General features: G+C 29.6%; 1 protein-coding gene across 1 annotated transcript; it reads right to left on the reverse strand.

The window, feature by feature from the left end:
- Nucleotides 1-12,426: 12,426 nt before the first annotated feature.
- LOC123883265 (defensin 1-like) lies at nucleotides 12,427-13,307 on the reverse strand. Its single transcript, XM_045932009.1, has 2 exons — nucleotides 13,187-13,307; nucleotides 12,427-12,728 (listed from the first exon to the last, which is right to left on the reverse strand). Exons 1-2 carry the CDS (start codon nucleotides 13,242-13,244, stop codon nucleotides 12,553-12,555), a joined length of 234 nt encoding a protein of 77 aa, XP_045787965.1. The 5' UTR covers nucleotides 13,245-13,307; the 3' UTR covers nucleotides 12,427-12,552.
- Between the last annotated feature and the right edge of the window lie 2,330 nt (nucleotides 13,308-15,637).

A 15,637-nucleotide genomic window follows, 5' to 3' on the forward strand; every position in this document is an offset into this window, starting at 1 on the left:
AAATCGATCTCTAAATCTATTAGCGACCGATTTTGCGACCATCTAAAATCGGCATCAACGACCCTGGTCGCTACTTCGTTGTGACCAACCCAACGACCGATTTTGTAGCGACCAAAAGAATTTTCTAGTAGTGCAGGCAAGCCGGACGGTAAAATCGCCCCTGGTTGTTTATTTAGGTTGCATATATTTATAATTATGTGGGTGTAAATTAGTAAATAGGTGCACAACATTTAATCAAATTTACGTAACTAACCCATAATTTTCTAGTGTAAAATAACTAAATGTCAAAAGTTTTTTGTCCAAAATGAAAATGTACGCATTGCTAATTTACACCTTAATGTTTTTAAGTGATTGTAAATTAGCAACTCCTAAATTTTAATATCATATTTAATTATTTAGTTAGACTAAAACTTAGGTACTTCAGATTTATAATTTATCAAATTTATGAGCTAATTTATTGTGTTTGTGAAACAAATTAACCTTATATAATACAAAAATAACTCATGCATGCAAATTATCTATCACACGCACCTTCCTCTTTAAGAATGACGTGTCCTTCTATTTTTTGGTTCCTTCTATTTTTTTGATTTAAACATCTTTAGGAGCTTTGGATCTTTTTGTTTTTGGTTCCTTCAATTCTATTTTAACTTATTGGATCCACTACGTCTTTTTCACTCTCTTCCTTTATTAATGTTTCTATTATAAATTGATAATGGAGTAATAAGACCATCGCTTTCTCTTAGAAGTTATGAATATCGAAAATTTGTACATATTGAAATAAAGTAAAATAAATTAACAGGAAAACAAGAATCAGGACAAAAGGTGGCCTCAAGGGAGGTTACACGGACAAAGTCCTATTTTGGAAGGAGATTTATGGCAATGGCACCATGTGAAACAATAATGATAATAATTAAATAAAAAACCTCATGGCTAAAATTTTGGTTTTTTCTAATTAACCCTCACATAAATGGAAGGTAAGTGCCCTATGCTGACATGACACCAATTAAATTCAGCCATATGTGTCCAAGTCAAACACATATAATTTTTTACCAAAAATAATTTTATTTTGGTAAAAAATTATTTATGTTTGACTTGGACACATATATGACTGAATTTGATTGGTCATGTCAGCATAGGGCATATACCCTCAATTTATGTAGGGTAGAAAAGTAGTCACCTAATATCTATGTGTACTAATGAAATAATAATAATTCCTAATCAAAGTTATCTATTGAGAGGAAAATGTGAGATGTTACACAGGGTTTTTAATTCTGTAAAGCTGCATAGGTAGTATGAACAAGGTTTTTAACATGTCAAATATTTAAATATAAGTGCGGGCGTAGCACAAATCACTTAAATCTTTCGTTCATATTTTACACTATAATTTTAAGAGTTTCTACTCTTCGGATTATTTCACTGTAGAGGTTTTATTTTACTTTGTCCCTTTGTTTATTTTAAAAATAAAACAAATGTAACATATTCACAACAAAACCCTTAGAGTGTGTTTGGACGAGGGATTCTAGAAATTCAAGATATTTTAAATACTAGGCAATTCAATTGATTTAATTGAATTCCCTTCATTTTCAAATTCCATTGTTTGGATAAAGTGGTGAAATTCCATCAATTTTAAAATTCTTTGTTTGGGTAATGTAATTGAATTTCCTTCATTTTTTTTTTGAAAACTCCATTTTTTTTGGTACATTTCATTTAATTTTATTTATCTTAACATAATAATTATATTTAATATTTAATTGTAAAATTATTTATTTGGGTAATGTAATTGAACCCTAAAATCGACCCGATTAACCGTAAACCCGATTTGAACCCTAAAATCGACAAAATAACCTAAATTTCAATCAACCAATTTTATCACTTCGTCAAACAAAAATTGGAGATACATAAAAAAAAAAAAAAAAATCCGATTTCATCACTTCGTGAATGTCAACAAAAATATATAAACCACGCATATTGTACTTCAAGAGTATCTATTTGTGTCATCAAAAACTTGCTAGATATCGGAGATACATCACCACCACTAACTACAATTGCTATCATTCACTTTCTAGGTCTTTGCACAACTATATCTTCGCACAATCATATACCAAATGTCTAATCTTTTTCATCACTTCGTAAATGTCAAACAAAAATATATAAGCAACACATATTGTACTTCAAAGGTATCTATTTATATCGTCAAATCCTTGCTAGATATCGGAGATACATCACCGCCGCAAACTGCAAATGCCATCTTTCACTTTCTAGATCTTTGCACAACTATATCTTTGCACATGATGCATAAACCAAACCAGACCTGCCAACACAAAAAATGCACATTAGCACCAAACAACATATCAAAATGCATAAAGCAAACCAGAACTGCCAAATGCATATCACCATTTAAAAGCCTTCAAATAATTCATCACAACTCACTCCATGAAAACATACAAAATGACTCATATGGTGAATAGAAAAAAGCATAAACTCAAGCTTTTAGCCAGGAATTTGGACTAAGCATTATAAGGCACAAAATACTTACAAAGTGAACACATGGTACTAGACTACAAGTACTAGACTACATGTACCAGATTTTGAGACTAAAATAAATAAATAAAAAGTAATAATACCTTGGTCTCAATTTTATTCGGATTTTCAATCAACCAATTTATGGCTTTATAGTTTTGTTCCTCATCAATGTCATTAATCATCTCCACTTCAGCCAACACTTCTTGCACCACTGCTTGACCATTTCCTTCAACCCATTTTCTATTACCTTGTACAAAGTCTTTCAACGACTCGGCCACTTCTCTCATGAAGTTGATCATCCAATCTTTGTCTCTATTCTTATTAGCATAAGTACAATGTACTTTTTTCTTTGTTGGGGAACTTAGTTCCTCTAAATCAACATACACGTTGGAACCTTCTTCAGCTGCCTTTGCTTCTTTGTCCATGACATCATCCGCCTCAAATGGATGTTCTACTTGGATAATGTACTATATATCCTTAAGACCAAAAAGACAACAAAAACAAATCGCTAATTCTAAATCCCAAAAACCTAAGAAATATTTCTTCTATTTTGATACCTAACAAACATTTTCATTGCATAATCGTCACGAAATTTTGTCCATTCTTCAGTCACTTGAACAGTTGAGATCTCATCTACACCATTAGTTGGTACTCTTTGACTTTGTTGGCTGGTTAACTCCTCATCAACGGCAGATAAAAGCTCTAAGTCTTGAGCCTCTAAAATTTCATCACTTTGTTTTTCATCTATTATAAAATTGTGCAACACGAAACAAGCATTAATAATTCTAATTTGTGTTTTTATATCAAAAAAAGAAGGAGTTCTTAATATACTCCATCTTTTCTTCAATACCCCAAATGTCCTTTCAATGACATTCTAATGGAGAAAACGGTCAGAATTCAGAACATAGGCACCAGAAATACTCAAAAACAAAATAAATGAAAATTCAAAATAAAATTTCACAATCATCAATGATCAAAGTATGAAGATAAAACAATTACTTACTTAAAGTATGACTTCAAAACAAGTTCAAATCAATAGTTAAGAGCATCCACAATAGAGCTACTCATTTTTGAGTACTTAAGTGGCCCCACATGTACACATAATTCATTTATAATTTTTTTAATAATAGTACATAATAAGTACTCATTCCCTCCAACCCAAAACCTCTTCAAAAGTTCTAAATTGGCCCCACTAGTAGCACATCTATCCAATAACTCAACATCATTTTAAATGGGTCCCACAAAAATTATTTAGGTACTATGTCTTATTGTAGAACTAGTACCAATTAGGTACAATTTTGTTTTTGCTCCAATGAGAGTACCTATTAGGTACTAGTACTTAAAAATATAAGTACCACCATTGGAGATGGTCTAATTAATAAGAATCAGCATCATTTCATCTAAACAAAATTTCTTCCTTCTATAGGGTGGTTGAGTATTTCTTTTACTTTCTCCAATTCTTATATATTATTTATTAATTTGTGTCGCACTATATTATTTTATAAATTTTTTACGATATTCCTCGAGCTCTCTATAATATTACAATGCTAATGCTTATTAAAATTAAGAAAATTAAATTTTAAACCAATAAAACATAACACGAAAAAAATAACCAACACAAATTATATTTAATTTAATAAGGAAGCATGAACATGAATTATACATGCATAATCCATACTAAATAATTTTCTTCTCAACATAGGAAAGAACATTAATACATGATATATTTCATGTTCATGAACTAGCATGAACATGAATTATACATAATCCATAAAGCATGAACATGAAATTACAGCTAGATATTTATTATATTTATCTATATATTTTTTCCATATATATAGTGGCAAATTCAACAGAGACACATGCAGTAGAAATGTTCATTGCAACTTCCACCACGAACAAAACCATCAAGCTTGCAAGAAATGACACAACGTGGGGTTGCAATTGGGGTAATGCATAAACCAACGAACGTAGGACAATTTGTCTCACATACCGTTCCTCTTGTATTTTCCATAAGAAATTAGACAATACTTACTTAATCACTATACATTAAATTTATAAAACTCATAATATTTTTAAATAAAATATTTGTGTGAGTGAAATCTTTTAATTATTCCATAGAAAAAAAATTATTATTAAGTATATTAAATTTATAACACGATTGCACTTTCTTTTTGGTGAAATTTATTTAATATTTTTAATTAAAAGGTATAATAATTTATATAAAATTATAGTTGAAAATAACTATTTTGCAACAAAGGTAAAATGGCACCAACATATAGACTTACCAGCATAAAAAACAAAGAGGAAGAGGCATAAAACAAGAAGTGTTTCCCTCTCCATTATGATGTTTTCTTCTTTGTTGAATATGTGATATCTCAATATTTATAAAGCCTTAATTTGAACTTGGAAGAGTACTACTACTGTATCCCATTGGCAACCAAGGTGGTCCAAGCAAACACTTATTATTTTAGTTTAGCGAAGATAAGTTAAAGTTGATTTTAATGTCCCGATGAGCTCAGTTCGTAGGGACATCAATATTTAAAATGCAGTAGTTCGAATTCGAACTTCGAACACTTTATTTATTCACCTTAAAAGGTGGAATTTCTAACCACTAACCTGACAAAAAAAATATGATTTTAATTGAATTTAGTTTATAATTATTATTTGAATGGCAAATAGATAATTTTATATAACGGATAAAACTCTAAAAATACAAAGTAGGAGTACAAGAAATACTCAAAAAAAAAAATAAAAAAAAAAAAATTACAAAAGCTATAAATTTATGAAATTTATTTTTTTTAAAAATGAGTTGAATGTACAATAATTCATGTTTTAATACATTTACGTAGAATCAGTGCATTGAATAATTAATAAATTCTAGTGTCATGCTTATACTCAAAAGCTATAAATTCTTCGGTTGAGAGAAGTTGGCGAGTTCTTTGATGGTATTTTTGTGGTGTATCTCTTTCTTCTTACTTAGTTTTTATTTTATCATTGAGCACTTCTAGTACTCCTGATTTGTACTCAAACTGCCGATTTTATATTCATCATATATATAATATCTATTTGACATTAAAAAAATAATAAAAAATCCGACTAGCTCCAGTTTTCTAGGTAATATATTTGTCTGTTTTTTATTTTATTTTAGTTCTCTTTTTCAGTTTTTGTATTTTGTTAGGATTTTTTTTTTATTTTCACCACCAGTTTAATTTGATTCAGGGATTAGTTCTGGTTAAACCAACAAAACATAACACTAAAGAAATAATTAACACAAATTATTTTTAATTTAATAGGAAAGCATGATAAACATGAATTAATTTCCTTCTCAACATAGGAAAGAGCAATAATTAATACATGATTTATTTCATGAACATGAACTAGCTATACGTGAATGGAATCACATCTAGCTTTATTATACTCCCTCCGTCCCAAAAAGAATGACCCATTTTGAATATATGCACTATTCATATATATTGTTTTGACCATATTTTTCTACTAATAAATAAAAATAAATATTAACATATAAGATGTTGTTAGATTCGTCTCGATGAGTATTTTCAAAATATCAATTTTTTATAATTTTTACTATTATACAATTAAAGATATTAGTCGCCAAAGTTATGCATTGGCATGCGTGTTTCGGTCAACTGGGTCATTCTTTTTGGGACGGAGGGAGTATTGATTGATATATTTTCTATATATAGTGGCAAATTCAACAACACACGCAGACCATATGTATGTCGGGATCACAACTTCCATTGGCATAGCCATTAAGCTTGCAAGAAATGCTACAACGTAGGTTGTGAACTGGGTAAATGCATAAACCAACATATGTAGGAGATACCAAACAATTTCCTGTATTTTCCATATAAGAAATTAGACAATACTTTCTTAATCACTATATCTTTAATTTAAAAGTAGTTTGCTTACATGTTTTTCTTTTGAAAATAAAGTAATGTTGTGTACATGTTTTGGTGAAAGTTATTTAATATTTGTAATTAAAAGGTATAATAATTTATATAAAATTATAGTTGAAAAAAGGTAAAATGGCAAACATATAGACTTACCAGCAGCAGAAAAAACAAAGAGGAAGAGGCACAAAACAAGAAGTGTTTCCCTCTCCATTATGATCTTTTCTTCTTTGTTGAATATATATGTGATATCTCAATACTTATAATGCTGATATTTATAAAGTCAGAAGTTGATATATTTTATTTTCGATTTAATTGCACTTTTGGTCCTTATCATTATTTTAAGTTTTAAGTTCGTCCCTTATTTTTCAAAAATTTCAAGTTGGTCTCTTATCTTTTCTGCCGGTTTCATGTTGGTTCCTGCAGTCAAATTTTTTACTATTATCGTTAAATTTTCACCCTGTCAACCGGGCATTCAACAGAAAAAGTTATTTCTTAAAAGAAAATATCATTTTGGAAGTTTCAAATAGTCCACATAATAGTTTGTCAAATTAATAATCACTTCAATCTATTTTTCCTATTCATACATGCTTAAGAAAACCTCAAAACACCCTAAGATACCACGAGAGGACACCCGCTCAACATCCAATTAATCACCTAAAAATAGCATATCAAACGGATCAAATTTGGTTGCGAGAACCGAAGAAGTGATCATCCGAGTATGTTATATATCAAACAAATATTTTTTAGGGCAAAATTACACTACATGTCCTTTATCTTATTTTTTTGTAACATTTTGGTCCTTTATCTTTTTTTTGTAACACTTTGGTCCTTTATCTTTTATTTATAACACTTTAGTCCTTTATGTTTTTTATTTGTAACACTTTAGTCCCCTTTTTTGTAACAGTTTGGTCCTTTATCTTTTGTTATTTGTAACACGTTGGTCCTTATTGGTCCTTTATTTTTTATAAATAAATAAGATAAGGACCAAAGTGTTAAAAAAAAAGAAGATAAAGGACCAAATTATTACAAAAAAAAGATAAAGGACCAAACTGTTACAAAAAAATAAGATAAAGGACTTGTAGTGTAATTTTGCCTATTTTTTAGTCATATGCTTATAAACTATCAATTATAAATTAATTTACTGTACTTGTCAAACAACCCTTATAATACAAATAACTTACACGTATGGATTATCACAACTCACAAGCACCTTCTTCTTCTCTATAACTTTTATTTTTATATATAAACATCTTCCTCTTTCTAAGATATGGTTTAAGATACATCTTCACACGATCTTCTAAGATTGAAGATTCTTGAACTGATCTTAGCAATTCCACCTATTTATAGAATAAAAATTATTTTTTGTTCATAAATATAACTAAGGAAATATCAATTATCTCAAAAATTTATTATAATTATGAGATTTTCCATGTGTCAAGATACCTTTCGTCGATCTTTTGGAATGTATCTAATTCTATCAATTTTTCACCACTTGCATTTATTTGAGAAAATGAATTGCCCTACCAACAAGTCGGACAGGTTAAAATAATATTGAACATAAAATAATATTTGAACATATTATCACATTGCATGCAATATATTTACACTCTATTACAAGAGAGAAAATTATATCTTCATAGTGCTTCTATACTCTATATTTTGAAAACCCTCTATGTATAATTTTTGGTATTAAGCTAAAATTCAAGTTTTCATTTGTTTTATTGATTAAACTATTGATTTATCCAGATTTCTTTTTTAAAAAATAATAATTCCCAGTTTTATTTTTATATAAAATAGTTATTTCTAATAAATAAAATTATTTCTAAATGAAAAACCATAAAATGTCTTTATAATTAAAAAAATTGCTTGTGATAAAATAATTCCCTCACAAACTTTATAATACATATTAGTGACGTTTTTACAGACAAAATAGATAGAGAGGAAAACATTCCGTAGCAAATTGCTTGATAGAATTAACATATTTTATGTTTTTTATGAAAAAATTTCCTCACAAACTCTATAATTCGCATTAGTTATAATTTTTGTGACAGAATATTTAGAGAGGGATTAATTTCAACAAAAATTCCCTAATAAAATTAAAATTAAGTTCTCTTGTAGCGCATTTCGTGACAAAATATTTGTCAGGTAAATTAACTGTGTCAAAAATTTCGTCACTAACATTAAAAAATTTAATTTTAATAAAAAAAATGACTATCCGTCACTAACTTTTCCTCCCTAAATTTCGTCACTAATTCGAGTTTACTTGGAAGTGCCAATTCGGCATTTGTAGCAGAGTTAAGAGGGGTTTTGGAAGGATTGCAATTATTCTAGATGTGTTATAACTTATAAGGTAGTGGGAGTACTTAATTATCTAATGGTGGTTGAGATAGCCTTTCAATCTTCGGGAGGAAAACTCATTAACAGAAAAAAAATTTACACGGAGGGGTAAATGAAAATTTGCTAATTTTGCTAGGGGAAAAAAGTCATTTACCCTATTTTTAAATATCCAAGCAATATAATATAATTTTATACTTATTCTATTCCATAACATGGTATGTATATTCAAAAAAAAAAATCTAAACATGGTATCATGTTATATTATAGAAGCGGAATAAATGTTACGATTATCTCCTCTAATTTTGAGTTCAAATTCGTAAGAATAATCAGAAAAGTCTATCATTGCTAGAAAATTTGATTTTAGAGATCGATTTAGCGATCGAAACGATTCGATCACTATAGAGAACGAATTAGAAACCAAAATTTCGAGCGTCAAATTTGAAAAATATTCGGCCGCTAAGTAATTGTAGAGACCGAATAAGAGACCAATTATTAGCGACCAGCAAATCCGACGTAAACTTAACATTTATTGAGCTGAGCTATAGGAGATAATCGTAACATTTATTGAAAATTGCAATTATGTGAAAATTCAAAAACAATGAAATTGAAATCAAAGAAATGAAAGTTCACCGATTCAATACATATTATATGAAATTTTCCAAGAAACCGAAGAACAAATCAAACAAATAGAATCCTTCAAAAAAAAAAATCAAACAAATAGAAGAGAAGACGAAATTCATCAAATAAAACACTAACTATGCCAATGGTTCATATTCGCGTGTCAATTCCAACAAACTCGCCTTCAACGGAAACTATGTCTTAAATTCGGCCGCTCAAGCTTCAATCGGAAGGGTGTTTTATTTAAATTTCAAGCATTGATATACATAGAAAAGAAAATTAATACATTATTTATTTCATGAACTAGCTATACCAGTGAACGAAATCACACAGCTAGATTTATTTTAATGAGAAATTTAGAATTTTCAGCACATGCATTCCGAATTATAAGTAAAAGTTGCTGAAATTTTAAAGATGACTGTGGGAAAAAATTTAAAATTTTTAATGATATGGACAAATTGAATGATAAGTAAAAGTTGTTGAAATTTTTTATAGAAACTAAAAACGAAATTTAAGATATTTATAGAGACTATATAAAAACATATTTAATTATACAAAAAATGAAAGATTCACGATAGCAACGCACAATTTGGCATCTATGCCTTACTGCCAATAAAATTAAAGTTATACTTTAAAATTATCATTAAAGCAATTATACAATAAAATTAAAGTTACAGCAAATTATTATTAAACAAAATTACTGTGTCAGAAATCCAACTTTTGGTTTTGTTGAACATATATCCAAAAAAGTTTGCATCCTTTAATCCTTATACTCACGGAAGCACAGTTTGTTGAACATTTTTAATTATCGCTTCTTCCAACTCATCCATTATAAAACTCTCTTTAATATTCTTATAGGAGATGCTCTAATTACAAGGAAATATTTTTTTAAAAAAAACTTAATAAACTATAAATAATACTTATTTAATAATATAAAAGCCCATTCACAAATAATAAATAAATATGAAGTCCAATGTGTTAAGTCCGATATATTATTATCCAGCAGTTATAAAGCTGATAATTTAGAACGATGGTTAAATTTTTGTTGTTTACAAACAAGCAAGATATTTACTTTTTCCACCCTACCGGTTACTCGTATACTCTGCGTGTTTCCCATTTTACCGTTTCCGCCCGTTACCTCAGTAGCAGACGGCAAAACATAATGGGGCTTTTGGTAGGGCGTGGGTTCTAAACTGGTTCAGAGCTAAGAAATTTTAACATGTCTGTTGCCTATGCCACGGTGACGTTTCCGTGACTTAAGTAGCGGACAAGGGTAATATGGTAATTTTGTAGGATACGCCCCATAATTGGTAGGGTGTCAAAAGTAAATCTCAACAAGTAATGCATAGACACACAACTTACTTTTTTTTCTCATGCTTTCAATGTGGTGCGTGATCTATTTTGAGAGGGCCGAAGGGAAAAGTAGATGAGTTTTCCTTTTCGCACCCTCTATAAATCCTCACACGCCCCCTAAACTTACTAAAATAATCTTGTATTTTAGGATGCGAACATAATTTGCACCCTGTTTTTTGAGTGTCAATTTTATTTGAGTCAAGTCGAACATCTGCACCCCATGAACGAAAATATTATACAATACAAAAAAGAGTTTGCATTCTAGAATGCAAACTGAGCTTGCAGAGGTTGAATGGGCCAGAGAAGTGTAGAACCCTCTAATCCACACTAAAATGTTGATTCTAGAATATGGCGAGAAATGCTAGAAATGCTGCAGTATGTAGACGGTTTTGATGGTAGAAAGTGTTAGAATGTGTTGATCAGCTAAAAAAACAGGGGACTGAACTGGGCAACTTTTGTTGTACCCTTTTTATTTGAAACTGGTTATGGGACTGCACAAATTAGGTAGCAAGAGATAGCACAAAAACAAGATTTTTTGTCCCACACTGAACCACATGACAACTTTTTGTCCACAGTACAACTATAAAAAATACGAAAATACCCATTTTATTTTCAAATATAAAAATATTATCGTCCTATATTTCGCCGGTACAGATTTGTCCTGTCCAGTATTATCTTGTTCTGTCCAGTGCTTGCTGTTTTACGAATCAAACGCATGTTTACTCTTTATTATCGGTGGATTAGCAACCCCTTAGTATGTATGGGGTTGATTGCATGATGCTAATTATGAAAGGTTTCTGTTGAGTGTGGCTCATCATATGCATCAAGAAGAGGTTGGGGCGGCCTAGGAGCTAAGCTAGTGGAGCGGTACGGTTCAGGATGTTTTTTGTTATTTGGACCGAATTATTATTATTATTATTATTATTATTATTATTATTATTATAAATATCGCTCATAACACTGAAATCCTAATTAATTAATTTATCTAATAGAAACGTGTTGTAGCTAGTTCTACCGTCGGAGACATACCCGTCATTTGGGGGAACTCCGTTATCAAACTTCTTGTGTGATCAGTATCATTTGTTTTTGTTATTATTTTCTTTTGTTACTAGTTGTTCCAACAGGTTTAATTACATAAGGCGGTAAACTAGAAATCTACTAAACTATGTGAGGTTTGTCTGCTTTTTTATTAATGTTTTATAGCATGTTATGTTCATATTTGCAGCGATGGTTCTAACTGTGTGGCAATTGTGCGGAAAGAAATTATTTCATACCGCAACGGCCGCAATCTGCTTCACAATGACTGCAATATGGCCGCAACCGCCATACTTACAATTGCAACCACATCCACAACCGCAACCACAATTTAAAACCTTGCTCTGGTGATTTCAGCTCTCTATAGTATTTCGCTGGCGTGTTTGGTTGCAGCATTGTTTGGTTTGCAAGTTCTTCTCAAGATTCAGCCTATTTGGTTCAGTTGCATATAGCACAAGTTTTCTGGCTTATCTTGCCGTATTTTGTTGTATATCTCAAAATCCCTTGCCCGGTTAATTATCTTGGGTCTGAAGTTAATTTTGCTTCTCGCGCCCGTAGTTATTCGTCGCATTGGCGAGAGATCCTATTGCTCTGCATTGTAGGCTAGAACATCGATTCAATTCAAAAACTTTCAACATATATATGTTTAAAGGACATTGAACTAGCTACTTGATACATGAACAATTTTTCTTTCGGACAAAGTACATGAACAAAATTATAGCTACATATTTATTTATTTCTATAATATAAATTCTAATAGTGAAGCCATTCAACAGGCAGTGGCACAAATGCATCTTAGAGATTTACAAGAACCACTAACTGAGTTTTCTTTGGTAACGCAAATAATTGAACATAGTTCGTCAACATTTAGATCATTGCATTTATCGCCAGGGAAAAAATGACTTTGTTTCTCACAATATGCCTCAATTTGCACTCCATGTTCTTCTACAATTTACAAAGAAAACAAATTATATTTTGAAATTAGTGTATAGATTTTTATTTTTTTGGTCAAATAGCTTGTGACTATAAATTTCAGCCTTAACTTAGATAACCTCGACCTCTACATATAAAATACAATGTCACTGCCAACTGAGCTAAATTCACAGGGATTCAAAATAGAAAATTTGCAAATTTCTATCATGTGCAAATTTGGACATGGTTATGTCATCTTCGTCCTTTTCCCACATCCCAAATTGAAACACAATAAACCATTCACGAAAATTATTTTTATAAAATTTAATTTCTAATTCATTGACGGTATAACTTTAAATCTTATAATTGACATCATATAAAAACTAAACTCTAAATTTAAAGGTAGCTTGGATACATGTCTTATATTTTCTAATAAACTAAATTAGAGAAAGAACAAAAAAAAAAAAAGTAAAATTGAAATGTAGACTTACGAGCAGCTAAGAGAACAATAACGAAGAAACATATGACAACAAGTGTTTCTCTCATCATTTTTATTGATATTCTTTCTCTCCTAAGGTAATGTGATATTCCAATATGGATACAGATGTTGCTATTTTTATAGATCCCTTAAAGTTGAACTTGAAATAACATTACAACCATCAATTCATTTGAAAAGTCACCATGAGTTGGATATGACCCCTTAGCCTGTATTATTTGATATATTTTCATTAATACCACTTCACAATGCATTTTAGTTGTGACTTTTGAGAAGTTAACAACTTGTAACTTTTTTTTTATTTATCGAAAACATCTTGAATTTATTTATTTTTAAATAAAGGAGGAAAGCCAAAGTAGCCAACCTCTCCTTTGTGCAATCTCAATAGCAGTAATTGCGTAAAGAAAGCATCACTTATCCCAAAATTAGAAGCAAAACAACCAAGATCATTAGCCTGATTATTTCTAAAGATACAATCACAAATTGAAGGACTAGGGTTACCTTTAGAAACACCATCCGAATTATACTTGACCCAACGGAGAGGGGGAGGCTACAAAACAACTTGTAACTTTGAATTGGACGCAAATTAATCCTTTTTTGTTATTATAAAACGTGCAACATTTTTTTTTTGAGGTTAGTCGTAAATTAATCCTTTTTTGTTATTATAAAATGTGCAACATTTTTTTCGATAAATAAAAAATATTATTAAAGATCACACTTTATCCATCTTAGCTTTTAGACATGTGTCTGGAGCTCGCAAACATCCCCATATCATTATGATGGGTGCTCGTTAATCAGGATTGACTATAGTTGAACCCATTACCTTCTTTTTTATAGATTTTCATTTTTTTTTGGGTAACTGAGTAAGAGAAGAAAATATTTTTTAAAATAAAATATTAAAACGTATTATATAAATATATAATCTATTGTTTGGTGAAAAAATTATATATGATTTATAGTGTTATTTATTAAATAAAGTAAAAAAAAAATAAATTAGTTTGTCAGATTTATCTAATTATTTTGACATTGCCTAGCAACACATTTTGCAGCCAACTTATTGTAAAACTGTATATTTTCTTGTAGTGATATATGATGATCAAAATAATCTAAAAAAAAATATTAAATAGAAGATACAAATTGTCAAAATTTATTGTGCAAAATCATATAGATTTTTTTTTTTGACGCATGCAAAATCATATAGATGAGGATGGGTCAAAATATTCACTTTGGATGAGGATGGAGAGGTTTCTACATTACACGAAAATAATAATTGTGTCATAATGGATTATTTTATGTTACATTACTGGACTAATTTTGTGTTTCTCTATACAATTATTATTTTGCCGTTTTGTTTTAAAGAATTTTAAACAAACTTTCCATCTAATTTTTATATTGGACACTTTCATCAAGACTATTTTGGATTAATGATATTATGTTTAATTTCTATTTGCAAGTTCTAAATTATTAAACCAAATTGAATATTATATACGACATTCTAAAAGATTTGTGCATCCAATGTACGGGTCGGCGTCTAGTTTATATAAAATAAAATAAATTGTCAACAATATCTTAACAATGTAGTAATAATTAAGGGACTGGACAATGCACAACGAGAAACATTTTGTGGAATTGGCAAGGTACAACAATTTATATATTCACTTTGTTTTTATATATTCACTTTTAAACCAAAAGAAACGCGAAGGCAATTTTGATAAAGAAAAGAAGATTAAAATCACGATTTATAATGATAAATAAAAAATAAGAAAACATAATATTTACTTTTAAACCAAAAGAAATAAGAAGGAAATTATGAGAAAGAAAAGAAAATTAAACTCACAATAAGTATAGCAAAATGTATAATATATTATTTCATGATTTTTATTCTTCAGGAAACCATTCCAAACATTCTCTAGGAGCATTATGGTTAGCCAGGCATGGTCCTGATTGATTGACATCATAGTGACATTCAGTTTCACATAATATGTGATAACGTACATGTCTCGCATTATAAACATCATAGTAGTGTACACGTGATTGATTGACCCATGTAAATGAACAAGAGAATATGGCGTATCCAGGTTCTAGATTCGGCTTAAAATTGAAGCTGTAAGTTTCTCTAAAATGTATTGATCTAAACCCAATATCATTGTGTTTGTTTTGACAATGAACCCCAAGCTGAAGAGCATTGGTTAAATTGTTGGTAATGGAAAGGTATACTCTGGGGAGGCTGGAGCGGCATTCTCCACCTTTGAACTGCAAAGATGTAAGAATAATTAGTAACAAAGAAAATAATAAAACAAATTTGGAGATCGAAACCATTGTAAATTTCACAATTGATTGATTGATAAACTGATATCGAAATATATGACATGTTTCTTGTGTTATATATATATTATCAATAATAATTAGAGTTTTAATTCCTTTAATTATTCATATTTGTAAATCT

This window comes from Trifolium pratense, linkage group LG5 (genome assembly GCF_020283565.1).
Source record: "Trifolium pratense cultivar HEN17-A07 linkage group LG5, ARS_RC_1.1, whole genome shotgun sequence".
Classification (NCBI taxonomy): Eukaryota; Viridiplantae; Streptophyta; class Magnoliopsida; order Fabales; family Fabaceae; genus Trifolium; species Trifolium pratense.